Raw genomic sequence first — 22,024 nt, forward strand, 5'->3', positions numbered from 1 at the left:
AGTAAACACAAAAACGAGCCATGTGACGGTTCAAAAACAGGCTCACATGATCCGATTCTTACATTTAGTAAGCATTTAAGTTTAGACAATCAAAACTACTTGATGACTGCATGATTAGCAAAAAAATCTGCTTCATGGTCAAAGAAACTGTATGCAGGTAAATGATGGGACATGAACACATGTGCTCTGTATGCCTGAATCTTTCCAAGCCTGTTTTCCTGCAGTGAACAGCTCCGTCTGGAGTGAGGAGCCCGTTTGAGTACGGTGGACTCTTCAAGTTCAAGTCATAAAAGGATGGACATTATTATGGTCAGCTATGATAGAGGCCAAAATCATGATCAGTTAAACAAAGTGTTAAGAAATTATCTGCATTTACACCACACAAGGCAGGATGCATCCATTTTTCCAATACATTTACATTTTTCCAATCTTCTGTTTTCCAAATCCATTTTCATCTGGTAAATCAACAGTTTCTGAAAGCCTGTTTTGTCCCAATAATCAAGCCGCATTCAGAGTCTCTTTAAACCACCTTTCTTCACCATTCCAATGCCAGGTTTGAACTACAACGGATCATCTTAAACATGTTTACATGCCTAAATAAGTTACTGCCATATGATTGGCTGATTCTCTCCCAGCTATCATAGGGCGAGAGGTAGGATGTACCCTGGAAGGTCGCCAGTTTGTCGCAGGGCTAACACAGAGGGACAGGCAGTTTTGTTTATATAACTCCAAATTACAACAGCAGTCACCTCAAAGCACTTCATAGTGTAAAGTAAAGACACTACAATAATACAGCGAAAACCCAACAACGAGACAACTCGCTATGACCAAGCACTTGGTGAGGAAAGAAAATCTTCAAAACAATAGTGCAAATTAATGCCAAACACTACTGTAGCTACATCTTCCTTTTGAATACAGTCTATGGGGCAAACTCATCTAATTTTGGCACACCTCATAAACAGACTACAGTGTCTCACTTGAAAGGAAAAAGCTTTAAAAGTAATAAGTGTGCAGTGCAGTCGACAGCTACTCAGTGTTAGCATTACCTTCAGTCTGAGCCTGTGGAGATAACATCAGCAATACTCTACTATTTAGCTTCACGTACCTCAAGAAGGCGTACGCTTAAAAAATCATTTGCAAAATCTAATGTACTCACATGTGCACCAAACTAATCCCCCAAATGAACACTAATGATCTTCTGAGTAGATAGGAAAATTCTCAGTTAACACTCATTTAATACGTTTCTGACAATGAAATATTCTCTATGGTGCAGTCAGAGAGAGCAGCACACATTAGCAAACACTGAACCTGAATCAAGATTCGTGTGGGAAAACTGTAGCCGATGATCACCTAGGAAACAAGGATGAGAGAACTGTTTAATTCCTCCACGTGAATTAAGCCCAAGTGACCTCAAACAACGTGCATACACACACACGTGCGTGCACAGACACACACACAAAACAACAAATAACAAGCCTTAATTTAATGTACCGCCTTGCCTGTTTTAAAATCAGTTCTAAATGAAAGTGTCAAGATCTGAGGCACAGTGTTTAGGGTAATAATGAAAAAGGAATGAAAAGTGGGGAGTGGACCAAGCTAGGAGAAATGGCGTATTTTACTGGCAGTGTAGCATGAAGTGGCGCTTGCAGCAAAAAGTGGGAAATAGCATGTTTCCTCTTTTAGAAACAATGGAACAAGCCGAATCATGAGGCTGGGGGAAGAGTATATTTCTGAGGCAATCTTAGATTTACTTCCTGATATTCGAGGAAAAGAGATTTGTTTATTTTTTTTAAGCAAGGCTGAATTAGCACTTTGCAAACTGAATACCTGCTCCAGTATCAAGTTGATCCTGTCCACCTCACAGTCGATGAGGAAGCGTTTCTCCTGCCGGCGGTCCATCTCCTCGATGATGCGCCTGTACTCTGTGGGGTCCACAATGTTCCCCACCGAGCGAGCTGTCACCTGCCAGTTATTGGCTACAGCAGACTCCATGATGGCTTGGAGGATTGCAAACCCTGGGGGAACAGAGGGGAGAGAGCTCCATCACACAACTGTCTTTTTGGATTTCAGAGCACACAAGAAGGAAAACGTGTTCAGAATCCCAAACTCCCTGTGCGCTGAAAAAAACAAAAACAAGGATATTGTGGCTTCCAGCAATGGTTTGTAACCATTTATTGTCATACAGAATGTAAACTATTAATTGATAATGCATTGTCAACATGTTTAAACAGTACCAATCATCTTGTAGGCACCGCTTGCAGGGAGGAAAATAAATAGCGTGAAGTAAGTAAACAAAGAGGCGCGCTTCAGAGTAAAAACTGAGCTGTACTGGGGCGGCAGTCAAACAGTCTCCTGATACTGAAATATGAACAGCTGCTCGAGTGGATGGCTAGAAGAAGATCTAGGGGAGAGGGGGGGGGGGGGGGGGGTTGTTTGATTTGCCTTTTTTTTACCAGTCTAAATTCTGACAAACGCTCAACACATTTCGCGTAAAGGTAGTAAGAAAAGCTAAAATTTGAGCCGAAATTAGAGATGCTTGGGAGCTCTTTCTTTACACTGCATATGAATTAAACAGACATGCTCCTGTAATTAGGCCTTTCCGGAACGTGCAGGTACAAGATTAATGAGTCTCTTCAGAATTAATATCAGGAACGGCTGCCAAATGTTTAAAAGGATCGTAAAAGAAATATTTGACAGACAAAGCAGATTCAAGAGGCTCCACAAAGAATCCCCACAACCGATTAGCTTAAAGCTGCAGCTCTTATAACAAAGATAGATGCATTATAGAGCATAATTAACCATTAACTGGGAAATGACTGAGCTGTCCCACGCTGCCTTAGCAGTTTGTCATGGGAGGTCATCATTGCTATCTCTTCCCTGGTAGACTGAGGAGTTTAAAGTTGCAGAAAGGACAAACGATATGGAAGAGAAATGTCTGTGTTTCTGCGTATTATAATTCACCCATGAAAGTTGCAATGCAACAGTTTTATATTTTATATTTCTTTAAAAAAAAATCAGGGGTCGCAACAATAAGATATGAAACATGTACCTTAGCAGATGCAGTGAAATAGACTTCCCAAAGGATCCAGAAAGCACAATTGGCAGAGCTTACTGCACCCCGGGATGAATCAGTAGCTGAGGCACATGAAAGAAAGACGCTGAGCTAAGAGTAAGTTGGCTGAGCGGTGACACATTAAAAGCATAGACTGTATATAAAAGAAAGCCACATTGTTATAATGGTGTGTGGTGGTTTACTAAGGAGATTAAGGACTGGTGGTCAGCAGTCATGACAGGGTGCAAAGGGAGTTTCTAAATCAGCTGAAAAAAACATCAGTGAGTGAGTGACATGGAAATAGAGCATACAGCTGTGTGTTAGCTTCAGAAACACCATGTTTTAGCCAGTTTTTGTGAGTAGAGGGTACAAATCTTAAACCTGAAACACTGTAGTGAAACAGTACACCTTGTTTATAAGATCCCTACTACTAAGCTATGGTGTGGTATTAATAAATCTGGATTAATAATTGAGGAGATTGAAAGAAAGTATAGGTAATACAAGCTTATTTTGGTTACAGTGGTGCAAGATCTTTTTAAACAGGCTTGTTTGGATGATTGAGGCGAGGTTAAATAAAGTGAGTCATTGCTGCATGCTGCCTTTTTGAACGGATCAATTTGTTGCCAAGCAATCTGAGAGCCCATCAACACATTTGCAGGACGGTTGCAGCAGCTGATTTTTCAGAGCTTCCAGTGCAGCCGAGTCCAGGCCAAAACTTCCTGTTTCATCTGCCATTCATCAGTCACTGTTTACAAAATACAGATACATATTTAAACGAGAAGCACTCCAACAGCGCAAACCTCCGCCAGGGCAGCTCACTCTTTGGGCAGTATTTACTTTTAAGATAATACTACTGGATCTATTCATTTTGTTTTTCTATGTTCTTTTAAGTGTATTTAAAATCTACTCAATCTATTGACCTTAAAAGAAAGATCAGAGGACAAATTTTAAATAATATTTTAAATCTTTATAGCGATATGCTGACATGTTTTTTTTGTCAATTTTTGACCATTAAAGTTGATCTTGAAGACCTTATGGGCGAATGTAAGCATATTTTAGCTGTTAACGTGACCCGTGATCTACACTCTAATAATATAATTATTCAAAAATGATCAGGTGATGGTTTTAAAACTGCATTTCCACAAATAATGCCCCTGTTTTGCTCTTCACATGAGCTGTTTCCCCGCATGTAACCTAAGCCTGCTCAAGCATGACTTGTCAACACATGAACTCCAAACGCAAACCAGGAAGCTTCCTGTAACAAAATCTTGGCCCTTGCCTACACACTAGCTATCCAGTGACGGTTCATCTCTGTAACAGCAGAACACAAACTGGCTTTGTTTAGATATTTATATAATTCAAAGTTGAAATATTCTTTCTAAATCACTCAAGAATCTCACTCAGTATATTTAAAATATTTTATACATCTTTTGCTGTAGGTAGGAAGACAGGTGACCTTTGAAAAGCCCAAGCTGAAAGATTATGAATAAAGTAAAGATTTGCATCTCTTCATTCTTTAAAGAACAGTACACAGGACACGTCAAAAATGCATTATGGCAGAAGCTTATTACATACTGTACTGAGTCACAACTAATGGGCAGGGAAAAAAGTGCTGTTTAAGTCAGAGCAGGAACACTTCAGCTGACTGGACTAAATGCATCACATGCTGTTGCCCTTTTCTTTCACAGAAGGGATGAAACTGTTGATTCTAGGAAATGATAGATATTATTACGGGTGCTGAATAAGCTGGTGTGAAATGTGTTTATGTAAATACAAGTGAGTTTCACAGCTTCTCTGCAGGAAGCAGGAATTACAAAAGCTAAATGAAAACTGGTTTTACTCTGTATCCACATCAAGGGACACGCAGCCTAAAAACCACAGTGCATTCAACATCAGGGATACTCGAACTGTTATATCACCTGTGTGCATGTTTAAACATGTCAGCGCTCTTTAACACTTTAGGTAATTTGTGGTTGGGTTACATGTTCATTTGTAGAGCTACAGGGATCGTAAGATAGTTTACCATGGAGGTTCTTTGAATATTAAACATGGACTTTTAATATTAAAGATTCTTGAATAATTCACTTGTTTTTGCCATTACACCTGAATTTTTAAAGCCAGCACCATGGAGAAATATCATTTGCTTGAAGCTACTTAAATTTGACCTTCACAGCCCAGAAAGATGAATGTGTGACGTTGGTACTAGAAGTCTGTTTTCACATTTATTGTTTATCCAGTGAAGCAAAGTTTCTCAGTCCACCCCCTAATCTGAGTTTAAAAGATTAAGATGCAAATATGACTCTTTAAAGTCAAACTATAGTTTCCAAATTAGTCTGTGAGGTGATTATGATCCAAGAAGAAGAAAAAACGTTTTTCTGCACACTGCAATCTCAACAGGATGTCTCTTTGAAAACTGCAAAAACTCCAGATGCAGACAAATCCCAGCTACTCTATGCAGACACTGTAGGGGTTGGTAAAAACTTGTTTTCTTGTACAGCAGCTCAAATTAACAAATGACAGGGAGTCCCACCATAGTTCTTCTTTTCAGGAGTAACAGCTGAGCCGTTCTCACTGCCAAAATGCTTTTGAGTTTCACTGAAATGTACAAGCTTTTCAAATACCTTCCTCTTTGATAATGATGACCTTTTTTCATGATTTCAAATATACAGTATATTATGTTTCCACAGCTGAAGAAATATACCAGTGTATTGTTTTTTAAGCACTAAAAGGCATCAAAGTTAGTTTACTTAGCATCTGAGACAATAGGCAATATTCTGGGGCTTACTGTGGAACCAGATGCGTGCTGGTCACTGTTTATGATGACAGTGATGTTCTCCATGTGGGCCGTTTGTCAATCAGAACTGCTCAAACACAACATGTCAGTAGTAAGGAGACCACGAGTGGCAATCATTTGCATTTGCATATAGATAGATTTTATATTTCCATGCAGCGATCTGTCTTTTTTTTTTTTTTTTTTTTTTTTTTTTGCCTGTCCCGTTTGACTCTTTTGCCATCAGAATTGTTGTCTAAAGGCAAAGAAAGATGCCCAACGGATTTACTTTACCAAATTGACCATCCCAGCCTTGCCGTAATGGTCCATTTGATTCACCTTTTATTGTTTATTTTATTTTCACTTGCTGAATACGGGACAGACTTGACTGGGGGAAAGAAGGGGAGAAAGAAAGAGGGAAAGAGAAACAGCTGAGAAGAGGGACGGGGGAGAAGGGCAAAAAACAAAAACCAACAGAATGAGCAGAAAAAAAAAAGAAATAAAAACTGCATATATCGATCACCTGGATCACCTGCTGAGAAAGAAAAAAGAAAACAAGCAGAAGAGAACAAGAGTAATAGAATAAACAGCATCACAATGATATATGGGAATATGACAGTAAATACTAAATATTAAACATTATTGTGCAGCACATAAGATCAACAGAACACAGTGTGCTTTGAGGTAGGAGCCAAAAAGGGTGTAGTTTGTGGGTGTGATCACCCGTGTGTACACCTGTGAGCATGGACGCACTTGTTTTTTGTTTTTTAAAAGGTTCCTTCATGTAATGATCTGCTAGAGGGTGTGGGGGGGCCACAGCCCCGTCCTTCAGGGCATGAAGCAGGTATGGAGGAGATCAAAACTCCAGACATCCAGAGGCCCCCAGAACACAAGAGACCAAGGAAGACCAACAGAGGGGCAGCTGCGCCACTGTCCCAGAAAGAGCTGAGGAGAGTCCCAGATGAGGGCTCACCCAGCAGCCGCGGAGCAGAAGCCAGGGGGAGTTGCAGTGACGCGCCCGTGAGCTCCGCCGGCAGCCAGCCGCGCCTGAGTGACCGAGCCCCAGGCCGAGAGGCCGGGGGCACCCCACCTCCGAAGTGGCCCAAGCGAGCCCCAGGCTCCAGGCCCCGATGAGCGGCCGCCAAGGAGTGAGCCGGTGTGTACCCGGACGCCCACCCCCGGACACAAAGAACCACCAACGCACCGATGTCCGAGGGGGACCGCCACTGGCAGGGGAAGTGGTGGTAGGGGGAGATAGGCCTCCAAACCTTGGAGGGCCTGAGATGTCCCCAGAGAGGTGGCGCCTGACACCCAACCTGACATATAGACACAGAAATACAGGCACACACAGATACAAACATCCATTCCCACCCTCATGCTCTCATATGCACTTACTCCACACTCAACCAACGTGGAGACAGACATAAAGAGACGTTGTACACACGATCACACTCCCCAAGCGTACTCTACAAACCGGGTCTAGGTGCCCTTGCCCCTGGAGGGGGGAACTGCACCCAGACCCAGGTGGTGTTACCCTTTTCCCTACGGTGGGGGGAGGCAGACCGCCCCGACTCTGCAGCAGCAGGAAGGCCCCACACTCCAGACTGCAGTCGGACGGCCAACTCCTCCTCCTAGCCCCCCCGCTCCAGCAGGTCGCAGAGAATGGGGGTGAGAGAAGACTCCAAACCTCCCTCCACCCGCTCATTGTAGTGTTGATGCATGTGCGTTCTAAGGTGCAATTAAAACCCAGGAGGGCATGGAGCTACCTGCCAGAGAGCAGCAGGTAAGCGCATGGTCCCTCCTGCTGGCCCTCAATGTCTACGTGTATTTAAAATTGAGAGGTGGGCAACGATGCCAGGGGTGGGGTGTACACCCTGATGGTACTTTGGACTCCGTGTATCGTGCCCACCCCCAAGATCCTATATGTATGTGTAATGAGAGTGTGAGTAATGTGAATGTCTAAGTTGTGGGATAAAATTGAGGCAGAGGCAGCCAGAAGGCGACAGAGGGGGGGGGTAGCCTCCTCTGCACCCTGGTGACATACCCCTACTCCAAGGTCCTGCATGTGTGGGTGGTTGTGGTGGAGCGGGAAGAGGGAGGCAGCTGGAGATGGGGAGGGAAGGAAGGGAGGGGCAAGTGACCCTTCCCTGGGGCCAGCTCCCCCGCTGACCCCAGTAGGCACCCCCATACTCCGCGACCCGCCAGGGAAAGGGGGCCCAGGCCCATCCAGACCGGGGCCCAGCGCAGCAGCGCCTCCCGGCCCCACAGAGCCCGGGACAGTCCTCCCAACCCCACCACAGAGAAAACTGCACCCACCCCACCATCCACTCATCTTCCAGACTACATAAGACAATAAACACCCAGGCTGAGATCTTCCTCCACCTCTCCTGTATCTCCCCCTCCTGCAGAGGCAGCTCCTGAGGAGAAGAAAGCTCCTGCAAGATGTGACAATCTCCCCCACCAGTTGAAGAGCCCCCCAGGTGGCTCGATGCACCGGCGGCACCCCGCTCCAGGGCTGGGCCCCCATGCACCCACCCGCCCACAACCCCGGCAACACACCAACCAGGACCCAAGCCCCCGAGGCCCGGTCCGGGTCCCAGCCCAGAGACGGAGCGCCCCCAGAACCTCACGCCCATCCCGGACCCACCCAGGGGCAGCCAGGCTACCAGGTCAGTAACCCACGTCCGTCAGCACAGACCCTCCCCTAGCCCCGCTGCACGCAGCCGCGAGGAAACAGTCACCTGAGAGCCAACAGAGCCCCTAACCGGACATGACCGCTACCCCGGGTTGAGCCCCCCAAGGAAGATGCCTCCGGGGAACCCCCCGACGCCCTAAGCCTGTCCCTACCCCCACACCAATCACAACAGTGAAGGCGGGACCAGACTATGACCCCCCACCCCCACTAGGTGATGGAGCTGATCAAAGGAGCCCAGAGCAATTGATCTGATGTGGTGGCAGAGGCTGTATCAAGACTAATGTAATCTAATAGATAATTTCTATATTGGTTAGAATTAAGATTATTTTTATTTTTCCAGTTCATGAGGACTGTTTTCTTGGCTATGCATAGGGCAGTGAAAACCATATGGGCGATATTCTTTTCTGAAGTGACATTATCTAAGCTGCCCAACAAACACACTAAGGGGGAAGTTGGAATGTTACATTTCAGACACTTCGATAAGTCTTCACATATCTCGCGCCAAAACTTCTGAACTGGTGGACAGAACCAAAGAGCGTGGATATAATTGTCCGGTGAATTGGTTTGGCAGTGTGAGCAGTTGTTGGTAGACGTAAAGCCCATCTTGAACATCCGATGACCTGTATAGTGCACTCTATGTAGTATTTTGTATTGAATTAATTGAAGACTGGGATTTCTAATTAGATGAAAGGTTTTTAAGCAAATCTGAGACCAGAAGTTTAGGTCTAAGTTAACTGATAAATCCGCTTCCCATTTTGCAATAGGAAGTGATATTGATTCATCTTTTTTAGAAAGCATTCTGTATATTTTGGATAGTAATTTGGGGGTTTTAAGAGTAAGAAATTGAACCACACTTGGTGGTGTTTGTAGTTCAACTTGACCCGGTTTAAATTTCTTTTTTACTATGGATTTAATTTGTTGATATTCTAAAAATCTTTTCTTGTTGATCCCATATTGTGTAACTAGTCTGTCAAATGAAATAAATTCTGTTCCTTCTAGTATATGTTCTAAATATTTGATTCCTTTACCACTCCAATCTGAAAAGTTTATCATATTATTGTTTTGTAATATGTCAGGGTTGTTCCAGATAGGTGTACGTTTGCATGGGATTAATGAAGACGCTGTCAATTTTAGAAACTCCCACCATGCTGTCAGAGAAGCACTGATGTTGATGCTTTTAAAGCATTCATGTCGTTGGATGTTTGAGCTGATAAATGGTAGGTCTGAGATCTCTAGATTATTGCAAAGTGCTTGTTCTACATCTAGCCAAGGTTCATCTAAGAGGGTATGTTTTAGCCATCCTGAGATAAACCGAAGCCTGTTGGCTAAGAAGTAGTGCTGAAAGTTAGGCAGTTCTAGTCCTCCTTTATCCTTGGTCTTTTGTAGTGTTTTTAAGCTTATACGTGGGGGTTTATTTTTCCAAAGGAATTTGGACATACATGAATCTAGAGATCTGAACCAATCTTACATAAAAGATTGGTCCAATGCAGCGATCTGTCTACAGAGATTCATGCCTGTGTACAAAGTACAAAGGAAATGTGAGCGATGAACGAAGAGTAACTGTAAATAATAATGCAGCAATTAACATGCCATTAAATCTCCAAACTCATAAACGTACAAGAATATTTTCTTACTAAAGAGAGGTAGAGAGGTTTCAAAAGGTTTGTAAAGTGGAGAATTGAATTTTTGGGTCCACTAACACCATTTATAGATTTATCTTTAGCAAATAATCCAGAATACAGATTTGACACCGCCTTTCTAAGGCAGCACTCACTTGTAATGTATAATTTAATCAGAAGTATTGTTGCTTGCATTTCCAACAACAATAACTAGTGGTCCTTATCTGGATCTACCACAGGTTCTTCAGCTTTCTGTTGGGAACATGTAAGCTCATGTTCCCAACAGGCCTCCGAAATATTCAGAGCACAGCGACTGGGCTGACACGTTCGCCCTCCCCTCCCCTGCTGGTGACCTTCACAGTGAAGTGCACAGCAGACAGCACTCAGACCAGGTATGGCCTTTAAAGACAAGTGGCTCTCGCTGGGTGCCATCACGTTAGCCACTCTGGCTTCTAAAGAGGCCACCGCGACTTGTGCTCACATGTCTGACGCCGGGCGAGGTTAAGGAATTCGAAAGAGGCATCGTGTCTTGATGCATTGTAAAGACTCTGATGACTGATAAGAGACTGCTGAGCTGACCTCAGTCTGAGCCCAACACTGCTACTGCCTTTATCTGGATTTTTTTTTTTATCAGCTCACATATATATCAAAACTAAAATCTAGCACATTATATCACCGCTGGCAGAAGGGAAATGAAAAGGCAGAAGCTGAGTGTCAGCTCTCCTCCCACAGCACTGAACGCCATAAGCTGGGATATGCATGACATTTTGAAACGTGTTAGTAGCTGCTCAAGAAAAAGGATTTGGGGGGATTTACAAACGATTCCCTTGAGAGTTTCATTTTCTCACACTAAAACTAAGCTGGATAGTTGGGGTTTAAACATTTTATGAGCTGCTTGATGTTTAAGCTATTGAGTATACTTAACAATTAAAGATATGTATAAATAAAGAGGAAGTCCCGAACCGAAGGAATTCAATGATGTGACATTCGGTGCACTCTAGCTTTAAAAACCACAGTGCAAAAAGGAAATCTGAGCAACAAAGGACACCTAAGTCTCTTGGTGAGTATTAACACTGGTGTGATTTATCAGGCGGCGCACAAATGACAGAGTTTTGGTTGACTTTGTAAACAGATGGTACATTTTAAAACAGTCAGCAGGAAGGACGACCATCAAGGGCATTTTACAGAGTCAATTATTCAGCCCTGACCTGAAGAATAATACATATTCAACATCGGGAGCATACTGCCACAAGCCTATTTATAGAGCAAAAAAAATCCTTCTTCCACAAAAACACCAAAACAGCCTTAGTTAGTTAAATATCTCTCCTGTGGCCCCATTGGTGTTATCCTGCTAGAAGCAGCCATCAGAAGATGAGTGCACCGTGGTCATAAAAGAAAGGACATGGTCTCAGGGAGGCTGTGGTGATTAAATGATGCTCTATGCTCTATGCCAAAAAACCACAGATACAAGGCAGGATGGAGCCATTCTTCCATGTTGTTTAGACTAAATTCTGACCCGACCATCTCAATGTTGCAGAAGATATAGAGACACAGAAAAAACGACAATGTTTTTCCAATTTTCTATGTCTGAACTATACCATTAGCTTTATCTTTTTAACTGAGAGGAGTGGCACTTGGTGGTGTGGTCCTCAGCTCCTATAGCCCATCTGCTTCAAGGTTCAATGTGGTGCATTCAGAGATGCTCAGTGGATATTTTCCCTTTTTCAGACAATAGAGATGGTTGTGTGGGAGAATCCCTGTAGATCAGCAGTTTCAGAAATACTAAATCATGCAGTGTTTAAAGACCCTTAAATCACCTTGCTCAGTCTGAATTTTAGCAGGCTGTCTTTACCGTGCATACATGGATAAATGCCCTGAGTTATCAGGTTGATGTAAACAAGACTCCAAAAAATGCAATTAGACAATCACTGTGATTATTGTTAGTGTCATTCTTTTGTACAATCATTGCCAATTAATGTTACTTTAAACTCACATGGGTTACTAGTAGGAAGCCCACAGAGAATTATTGCACAGCTTTGTGTAGTAGCTAGCACTTAGCTGTTTAAGAGGATAAACCTTTCATCAGCTCCCAGCTGAAATCAGCTTTAACAGACGTCAGACGACAAAGGTTCTCCTGAAGAGATGATGCGAGCCCGACCTGCTACATGTTGACATTAGTACCAGTTTATAAACAGCACGTAACTTAGGCAGAGCAGCAAAACAATGATCCAATAACATGAAACGTGAGCTGTCGATGTGCAAAGCAGCGCCGCTATATGCTGTCAGGCCACCATGCCATGAGTACAGTACGGATATTTATGCTCAAGTCTACAAACACAAAAAATTTAGACATTTCACTTTGAGGTTTGTTGACAAATGTAGTGAAAGAAATGCTTGAAGCTGAGGGGAGCTGTTTAAGCAGGCAGCACAAAGTAAAGTTGGCCTGTATGTGAGTTAAACCTGAATATATGAGCTTAATAGCAAACACAGCACCATCGGGATGTAGCCCTGAAAAAAACAAAGCAGGATAGTCAAGTACAATCACTGGTTCACTTTAAATCTCTCTGTAGTTAAGAGAAGTATTTTTCTAGATTAGGACATTTACCAAATATGTTACTTCCTCTGTGAGACACAGCCACTAAAACGAGCCTGACTGAGGCTCTGCTGACACCTGGCCATGTATTCTTCTTGTCTGTCTCGGGCAGCGGCTCATATGATGGCTGAGCGTGGTGTGCAGTCTGAACTGTGACTCAGTCGTCCCTCCCCCTCCCCGAGGAAGGTGACCTCTTTAAAATTCTCTTGCAGTCATCTGAACCGCGCCGTTGTCACGGGAGGCCCAAAGCTGAGCGCGACACCGAGGGGGAACTCAGACAAAGCCACTGAACCCACTTCTGAGAAATCTCTAAAAATCTCAAAGCTTATATGTGGCTCTACAAAGAAGACTGCTTTCAGTGGGCAGTGCTCACAGAGCCAGTGAAATAAAAAGGATTAAAGCTGCCAAATGACAGTAAAAGGACACTTTTGAGCACAATTAGCCTAACAACGCCTACTCCAACTGCAGTCCAACATAGATAACAGCTCCCTCTTCCAAATTAGCTGAACTGCAAAGAGCCCTGCACCCCCACACCGCCCACTCCTGCCAAATCCCTGATCAGACCTAATCAAACAGATTATTTCTTATCTAATGACAGCTGCAAAGTTGCTAACAGAACGTCGAGCATTTCTCCTGTTTGCTTTCATCTTTTATGTAAGTTGAATTCACACGTCATTGAATAATTCACAAATTTTTGTTGCGCTTGAAGATGATTCAGGTTCTAAAGCACTAAAAATGTAATATAAAAGACAGCCGGAGTGAGAAAACTAACACAAACACAAAGTGCAGATATTTAAACCACACACAAAGAAATGGATGGCCCATTAGCGAGAGCTGCACTAACAGCCTTGTCTTTTTCTCTCTTAGGCAAAATAAAAATGGCGTTTTCTCTTGGGCAAACATGGAAACGCACATCACATCAATCTCTTTCATAATGCAAAAAGACTACTGTTGTAATGGCCTTGCGTTATCCTGAAAGCAAGTGTCCCTGAAATAGACGAAAGGCATTTGAGAGACACAGAGACAAGAATCGAGGAATAAGCAGAGCAGCTGCCTGATAAAGCAGAGGGGCTCTCTATTAGTCACCTGGTTTCTTATTTGTCCGTGTAAGGTGGTAAGGTTAGAGCAGATTACATATGACAAATTGGATGTGACAGAAAAAGATGGGAGGAAGCTCCAAATTCGATGAAGTCAAAAGCGTTCGGTGCATCTGACAGCATTTCTGACAGCGCTTGTCCCTCTGACACGGGAGAAACACAAAGGCTTTGCTGACTCCTCTGTTCCTTCTCTCACAGCTCCATACACTTTTATTTCTTTCCCACTCATTTGAAGACGAGGCTATTCCTTCATCTGTGAGCAGCTGAGATAACAATGTTGAATTGCGGAGGGAAGAAAAATCTGTATTTTTGCCCAAATATGCTTCTGAGCTGCTCACCCTGTTTCCTCCCTGAGCCGGCAGGAGTGAACAGACAACGAAAGCAGGATAAGTGGAATCACACCTGGTCTTTAAGGTACTGATTTCTCTCTGATTCAAGAGGCAGAGAAGTAGAAGTAAGCACTGATTATGTATTGCCATCAGTAACAGATATGATAAATATGACTGATCGAGCTTCAGGTTGCATACTAACAAAATTTCAAGGGTTTATAAAACAAACGTGTGAGAGCAGTGTTAGCAAAGGCAGTTTTGTTACATGTATGGTGTTTGTTTGTTTGTGCTAGACTTTTATTTCCTGACAAATTTCACTGTTGTTCACAGCACCCTGTTATGCAAGTGCACACTGTGACATCACAAAGCAGTAGACCGCTGTTAGAAGCATGTTCATCACGGGTTACTGAACCCCAACCTTATCTATTTGTGTTATTACCCCTCAAAAAAACAGTCTTTGTCACAACAAAATGCGCAACCCTGTGACAAAATAACAGTACAAACACAATGTTTGAGTTTTGGGGGGAATATCCCACAGCTAATTAGGTTAAGCGGCAACAAATTAGTAACATGACTGGATACTAGTCAGTCATATTATGAGATTTCATAATATGATAATATCATTACAACATTCAGAGAACTCCAAGAAACATCTATATGGTTGGGGCAAAGTCAGAAAACACTGTACTGAATGTCACAATTCTGTAGTGGAAGTCATTATTTAGCTTCAGAAACTCAAGTCAGCATCAACAAAAGCAAGTTAGAACTCATAAACAAGCGTAAACAGCATCTAGAAACATCGGCGCCTTCTCTGGGTGCTCACCTAAGATCGATGGGAACATGGTCCTGTGATCTGTTGTGAAATGAACATAACAGAACACGTTTATAAGGTGGTACAGGTCCATAAATGGTACAAACAGGCCATTTTAGGCCTTTCAACGGTGGTAGCTAAGAAAAACGATGACATCATAAATCTGATGTAGGTATTAGATAGGTAAGAACCTTCAGGGGCATATGATACTTTATGTATTATAAGATTTCCCACATACTATATACAACAAATAGAGCCGTTATTAATTCATGTTTTTCTTAATATAACGAGAACATCTGCTGAAAAATCGAGTTTATTTGTCCGGCTTGTGTAAAGGCATCTGTAGACAGCTGATATTCTAATTTGCTCGCATGTTTATTGCTGAAACAGTATGAAATATAAAGAGATGGACAACAGAAGAATGGATGAAGCTAACATGACACAGTACAACTTTTATTACAGAGGGGATGAGGAGCTGTCCAAGGTCTTGCATCAGCAGGACCTTGGACAGCTCCTGCATTAACATCACAAAGTACAGAACTCTTTCTTCTTACACTAGAAAATTCACTGCTTTCACTACCTGCAAGTACCTGAAATATATATCTATGGATGTAAAACTAAAACCCTTTCCTAACGTCTCTTACAAGTATCCATCCTTGCCACTTTAGCAGTTTGTAGCCGCTAGACTGATACAGTCACGGGCGGCTTTGTCAACACATCCTGGCAGACGTGGCAGAGTGGTTTGTCAGTGATGCTCACAGAGAGTGATTTGTAATGAGCAGTGCAACTCCATTTTTCGAGCAAGGAACAAAGATTTAAAGTGACGCAACGGCTTCTAGTTACGTAATGACTTTCTCAGGGTTACTGTAGCTACAGTAGTTAGCTACAGTCTGAGTACTGCAAGTCTGTCAGGCCGTCTGTTCAAAAGCGATCTCTTTATATTTGAAAGCAACAATGTCCACTGCATAACGCAGCGTCTAAAACCCCAAACTCACCTGTGGTGAGAAATGAAAGCAACACATTTATACATTTTCCTCCTAAACAGGCGAACTCCCCAAAATGTTTAATACACCGAATTAATAATTCACGTACTTCAGTTTTTGTGGGTATAAAAGAGTCGACGCTGCAGTACTGAGCAGAAAGTCTGCAGCTTACATTTCCATCGGTGTTGTTTTCAAGCTGCGCTGCCTCTGCATGCGTGGATGTGCAAGGATCAATTGGTGCCATTTTGGGCGTCTGGCAGAGCGGATTGAGTGCTTGAAAACAGAGGAGGTTCGGTTCAGGCAGAAACACTCAGACACAGCCAACGCCTCAGCTGTGTCTTCCCAGTGAATGCACAACGCCCTTTGAGGTTTTCACCAATGAGGTCACCGCCAAGTACACACACACATACATGCACCACGCATGTAGCATCCAAACTGCCTTTCCAGATAAATACCAGCCTTAGCTGTAAATCTAAAGGAAATTGAGTCCACGCAATCTAAAGCTTTTTCGACACTCACTCTGCAAAGCCACATTTATGAGCAAGCTGCAAAAGAAAAGGAAAAAAGCGCTGTTCAAGTTTAAACAATCCGTTATATTAATGTTATAAATTGCTATTATGATTTCAGAGATCCTATCTGACAGAGGAGATTCTTACAGTGTTAGCCTTTTTTTATCTGCATGTCTTTGTTTTTCAGCGCCCTCTAAAACAAACAGCCTCACAGAAGAGCACGATATTCTGCCTCACTTTCACATTCACTACGAGGCCTAATAGAGTCCTTGAACGGGGGAGGAAAGAAGCTCTCTTGAAGTAGAAAAGCTTGACTGATGAATCTCTGCTTCAGTCCCAATATTATTGTCTGGCAGCAAAACAGTGGTTACTCACAGATGCGGGAGGGGGGTCTACACCTATTGATATGTGTCCATCTCAAAGTGAAGCTGCAGTAAGGTGTTCACAGAGTGGAACAGCTGCGTGGCGCCGTCCTCTCCCGCTCTCCCATTCTTTGTTAATGAGCCTGTGTGCCGGGCTGCTGAGTGAAGCTCTTTAGCAGTGCGCAATTAATCAGATGTTTCCTTGCAGAGAAGAAACCAAGCAGACATTCAGCAGCAGGGCAGTGTGATTACACATCGAAGGCAAATTGTCCCCGCCATCTACATTTGTCACAGCGGCAGGAGGAGAGAGCCGCGGTTAATGTTGTTAGATGCTACTTCTTCATTTTGATGGCCGCATAAGGAAATTAAGATCCAGTTTGCATTATGTAGAGTTCATGAATCAAGAGAATGATAGTCAACAATGAGCATTAGATTGCACAGTCAGATCTCATACAGGTACCTTTACTGAAGCACTGTACTTAATTACAGTTCTGAGGTACCTTATTTGGTTACGTCTGTTTCAGGATCAGTGATTCCAAAACAATATCACAGGCTGCGGAATACATAAAAATGGAAATACAGTAGATCAGCTACACCCTGTATCTAACTGAAATGGATTAGGTACCTTCGCGGATGTGCAATTTATCCATTCCATGTGCACTAATGCACCCCTTTACCGTCACAGAGCCTGGCTTTAGGACTGGCACTAATAGCTGGACAGTGTGATTTCTCTATTACCTCGTGTGCTCATGAGTTCCAAAAAGAATTTCAAATTTTGGTTGGTCAAAAAAAAAGTTTTCTACTTTGCTTCGGTCGATTTTAAATGACCTCAGGCCCAGAGAGAGTGGAAGCCTTTCTAATTGTTGCTTATGGATTTTTGTTTTTCCAATGAGAAGAAGACTCTTCCATTTTTCGATGCAGTGAAGAACTGTGTTTACCGATTCTTGAAAGTGATTTTCAGTACAGTCACCAATACAGAGTCTGTTTTTAATGCAGGCTTTCCTAATTTCTGGCCTTCTCCCTTGCATATAAAGAGTCTCTGAATAATTTAATGGCTTTGCGTATCCTATTTTTATACATTGTGCAGTCGGATATAAAGTAAAGTTATTTTTAAGTTATTAAACTATTTATCAGTGCAGCCTTTTACAGATTGAGAACCCATCGCCATCTTTATTTCTGAAAGCCTTTCTGTGATGCATTATGGCCTTTGGATATGTTTTTATGTATTTGTATTGTTTATGTGGTTTTTAAATATTTTTTATATCTTATATTTAACAATCAAAGTTGAACTGTATCTCTGCTGACATTATCTAATGTCTTCTTAGAGCTAAACAGTTGGGACCATTACAAAAACTGCTGCTTAAGGCATTTAGACAGCAAAACAAAGATTCCTCTGACTTAAAATCAGCTATTAGAAACACATTTTATAGCTGATATTTTCGTAGTAATAAATTTTTGGCTCATCAGCACATTATACAAATTTTGTAAAGTGTAATAACTTTGACAAACACCACCCAGCAACTCTTTTTAACTGGCATGAACGACATATTGCGCTTTATGATGAATATGCAATTTATTGTAAATAAGCCAAACATGAGAAAACCTGGTGAGGAGCTTCTCTCTGCGCCCAGTTGGTAACATCCAGATGTTCATCAGTTCAAAAGGTCTTTGCTTGCCAGCAGCCATTAGTCTATTTAATGAGGACAATTCAGAGCCAGTACATCCAGGATAAATAGGTGATGCTGCACTGTAGCAAATAAACTTGTATGTAATGACTCGTGTGCATAAAAGTGTGTAGTCTGTTTTCCGCTTTGTTGTGCTCCTCCTGGTGCTGCGAGGCTTGCTGCACTTCTCCTTTTGTATCAGTTCAGTTTATGAAGAAATCACTTCATCGAAGGAGACGTGGGTTGCATGAAACAGTAAGAGACGCCAGTAAAAAAAATAAATAAATAAAGAGAGACTCCACTCGTGGTTTAGACTTATTGTGCATATGTCAGTTAAACTAGTTTAGATCAGCACAGCACTGCTGTCACAGGAAGGCATCTCCAACATGAAAGTGAAGCCGAACCTATTTGATATTAATAGCTTTCAAAATTTGAAATTTTAATATATTATGAATGGCTACAGTGAGTGGTTTCCCTGGGCATTTTTATTTTCTGTTACATTTAAAATCCCATCATACAGATATAGCTTTGATGAGTAGTTATGCCCTCGGGCTGCAATGATTTAAAAAAAAAACCAGCAAATCTACTTTTAACAAATGTATGCTCTTTTTGCATTCGATAATCAAGTTGATCAAGAAAGACTAGTTTTGGTATGAAATGCTTAAATTATTATTAAATCTATTAGCTCAATCAAAATGACTTTTTTGGGGGGGGGGGGGGGGTAAAAACTCACTTAACTCACCAACAAAGTAAGCATTAGAAGATTAGAAGGAAAAGCTGTAGCAATGGCTAACAACTGCACACTACATACGAAGTCCCAATCCTGACTGCAGGCAAAAGGTGTCTTCATGACTAGAGGCTTGGTCCCATTACTAATCTGAGATTATGCGACCAGGATGGAGGTCAGTTGTTGAAGTATTTTTGCATAGTAGACACACAAAAATAGTACTCATGTCAATTTGTGTTCGAAATAGAGAAAATTGACTGACTAAGAACCAAAAGCAGCACCACCTTGGGTCTGCAGCCAGTTTCACAATAAGTTTTTTTCTTTTAATATAATTGCTACTGATAAATGTTTGTGCATTCTTATTTTAGCCTGTTCAAAGTTGTCCCAACAGGAAACTGGTCATGCAGACGTGAAGAGTGACTCAATTCTCGGCAGGTGAGAAAACCTTGAATTTTCTCTGCACAGCTCATCATTTGAACAATAGCATCAAGCTAAAAATAGCTACAGTTTCCTTGCTAGCACAGAGGCTGCACTGATGGTGTCGAAGCTTTATCAATCTGACATGAAGTTTAATAAAATACAACTTTAGCAACCAAACTATAAGCATAATTCACCAAACATAGAAGAACTCATTATAATAGTACACAAGCAGTTTATGGAGACAGGACTGAACATTACAGTTAGCAGGGTTGTCCTCCAAAGGTCTCCAAAGTTAGCCTAGCCGAGTGGATGAGGTACCCCGTGTTGAGCTAAGTTGGTAATAAAAAAAGTTTCTTTCTGTTTTTTTTTTATTAAAAATTACACAAAAAGAGACAGCAAAGACTGTATGACCAAATTAACAAAGGAACACAACAAAATCTAAAATTCGGTCACGTGTATAGAATATAAGTCTAATAATTTTACCCCAAATACACTTCTTTTCAAAAAAATAGCTGGCTTTTTTATTATGAAATGTTTAAACAGTCAGACAAGTATACACAGGGCAGGGCTACACCATTCATTAATATTATTAATATTCACTTACCATAGACAGGAGCAACAATTTTGAGAGGCTAATAGAACATCCCAGCACTGTTTTAATGGCTCCAATTTGTAAGTTGACTTGAGGCTGTTAAGGTGTGCCCCATATAAATCCTGCCAGTTCAAGGACTTTACCCTAGGGTCTGCTACTAGTTTTATCCAAGCCACTCTACAACCACTGCAACAGTCATGAAAAAGTTTCACAAGGACATAAAATTCTATGTGTGCAAGATATGCTTGATCTGTTTTAAGGTGAAACCTACTAACTTCATATACATTATGTTGCTATATTATTTCTGCATGTGGGTCCAGAAGCATAAATGTAATTAATTTGAGGCTGGTGAGTACTACAGTCGCTTTTTAAAGAACCAAAAAGGCAGAAAAACATGATCTCTTAGAAAACAAATAGTTGCCAACATACATCCAACTGTCTTACATTTGTCCATACAACTCTTATATTCACCGTTATTTATGGTGGTTGTCCAATAAGTACAAAAATTCCAGGTGGGGAGAAATTGTGTGAAAAAATGTCTTGTATTTCTTCATAATTATGCTTAAAGTGATTAAATAAAGTGCTTGATCTGAGCTGTGGGGAAAATCTAATTTAAAAGACATTCCCCATTTATAGCTGCCCCTAAGATGCCTTTGCTTTTGCTCTAATAAAAGGCTGTGTCTTGTTAACAGACATAACATATATCACTGTAAAATGCCTCTGCAGCATATTACTGTCATATTGCCCCACAAACCATCCAAAGCTATTCACACAAGCATCTCTTGAGTGCCCCCTGCCAATCCCTCTTAGGGCCCTAAATAGAGGCCCTCTTTTTATAATGAAGATTAAAGTGACATTTGGATGAGTGGTGGCTATATTGCTCCACAGCCTTGATGGGAAGAGCAGGATGGGACCTCGAGCCAAAATAGGATGGCTAACTAGTCTCTCAACAAACACAAGCTGTGCAGCTTGTGGAAATCCATCCTAAACTGTAGTGTTTACACTGTGTGGTGCTGTGGAAATGAGCAAAGTATTACAGATGGTGGCCCATCAGCCTCAGCACAGCAGGTGAAAGAGGCCAACAAAGTCAAGCGGAGCTCTAAAGGCCAAATTGGGATACAGTTCTGAGAAGGTTGATTTTGCCATGGAGAGGTTACAAACTCATTAATCACTTTTTTCTCATCCACAATCGTCGCAGAAGCTGATGATTGGACAACCATCAGCTTCTGCGATCAGATTCATCACCGAGCGGTGGATCAGACACCTGAGCTGGAAATATATAAACGTGAGGCAGGGGGAAGCGAAAAAGGAGTGCACTCCTGTCCTAGAAATTCTCTGTGTCAGTTTAAAAATACTTGGATGCACAGCTCTTGAACAGTTTGGCACATTTAAGAGCAGACACTGAAGCCGGAAAACGGCATCTCTTGCATCTTCTAATTTATTTGCAACGGACGATTTGAAAATACGTTTGACTTGACACTGTGCTCTGTAGCTTTACTGTGACAGCAAGTCTGCGATCAGTTTATGGTCCAGTTTGTACAGACAGATTGTGACTGCATGCTACCTCTCGGGGGACCCAAGTCTGCAAATAGTTGGCCCACATGAGGGGAGCGAGAGGGCATAAAACACATGCAGAAGTTGGAGGGTGTTGTGCTCCGTCTTTAAATAATCCAATTAGAGCTAAATGATAATCAGCGAGTGCCTAGGATTAGAGACTCGGGCGGCTGCAGTCATAGTACTGCAGCAGAATCAGCAGCACCTGTGAATGACTCATTTCTCGGAAGCAAGAAACTATTGAGCG

The 22,024-nt window shown here is 42.1% G+C and overlaps 1 protein-coding gene across 3 annotated transcripts in view; it reads right to left on the bottom strand.

The window, feature by feature from the left end:
- LOC146624002 (glutamate receptor 3) overlaps nt 1-22,024 on the bottom strand; it is a 74,456-nt gene that overhangs the window by 35,406 nt on the left and 17,026 nt on the right. For all 3 annotated transcript variants that reach the window (XM_085363584.1, XM_085363583.1, XM_085363582.1), the window contains exon 4: nt 1,828-2,015. In XM_085363584.1, coding sequence (XP_085219710.1) covers nt 1,828-2,015 — 188 coding nt within the window. The remainder of the gene's footprint in view (nt 1-1,827; nt 2,016-22,024) is intronic.

This window comes from Diplotaxodon limnothrissa, linkage group LG10 (genome assembly GCF_057381915.1).
Source record: "Diplotaxodon limnothrissa isolate DT_005_m linkage group LG10, D_limnothrissa_male_GT1.1, whole genome shotgun sequence".
NCBI lineage: Eukaryota > Metazoa > Chordata > Actinopteri > Cichliformes > Cichlidae > Diplotaxodon > Diplotaxodon limnothrissa.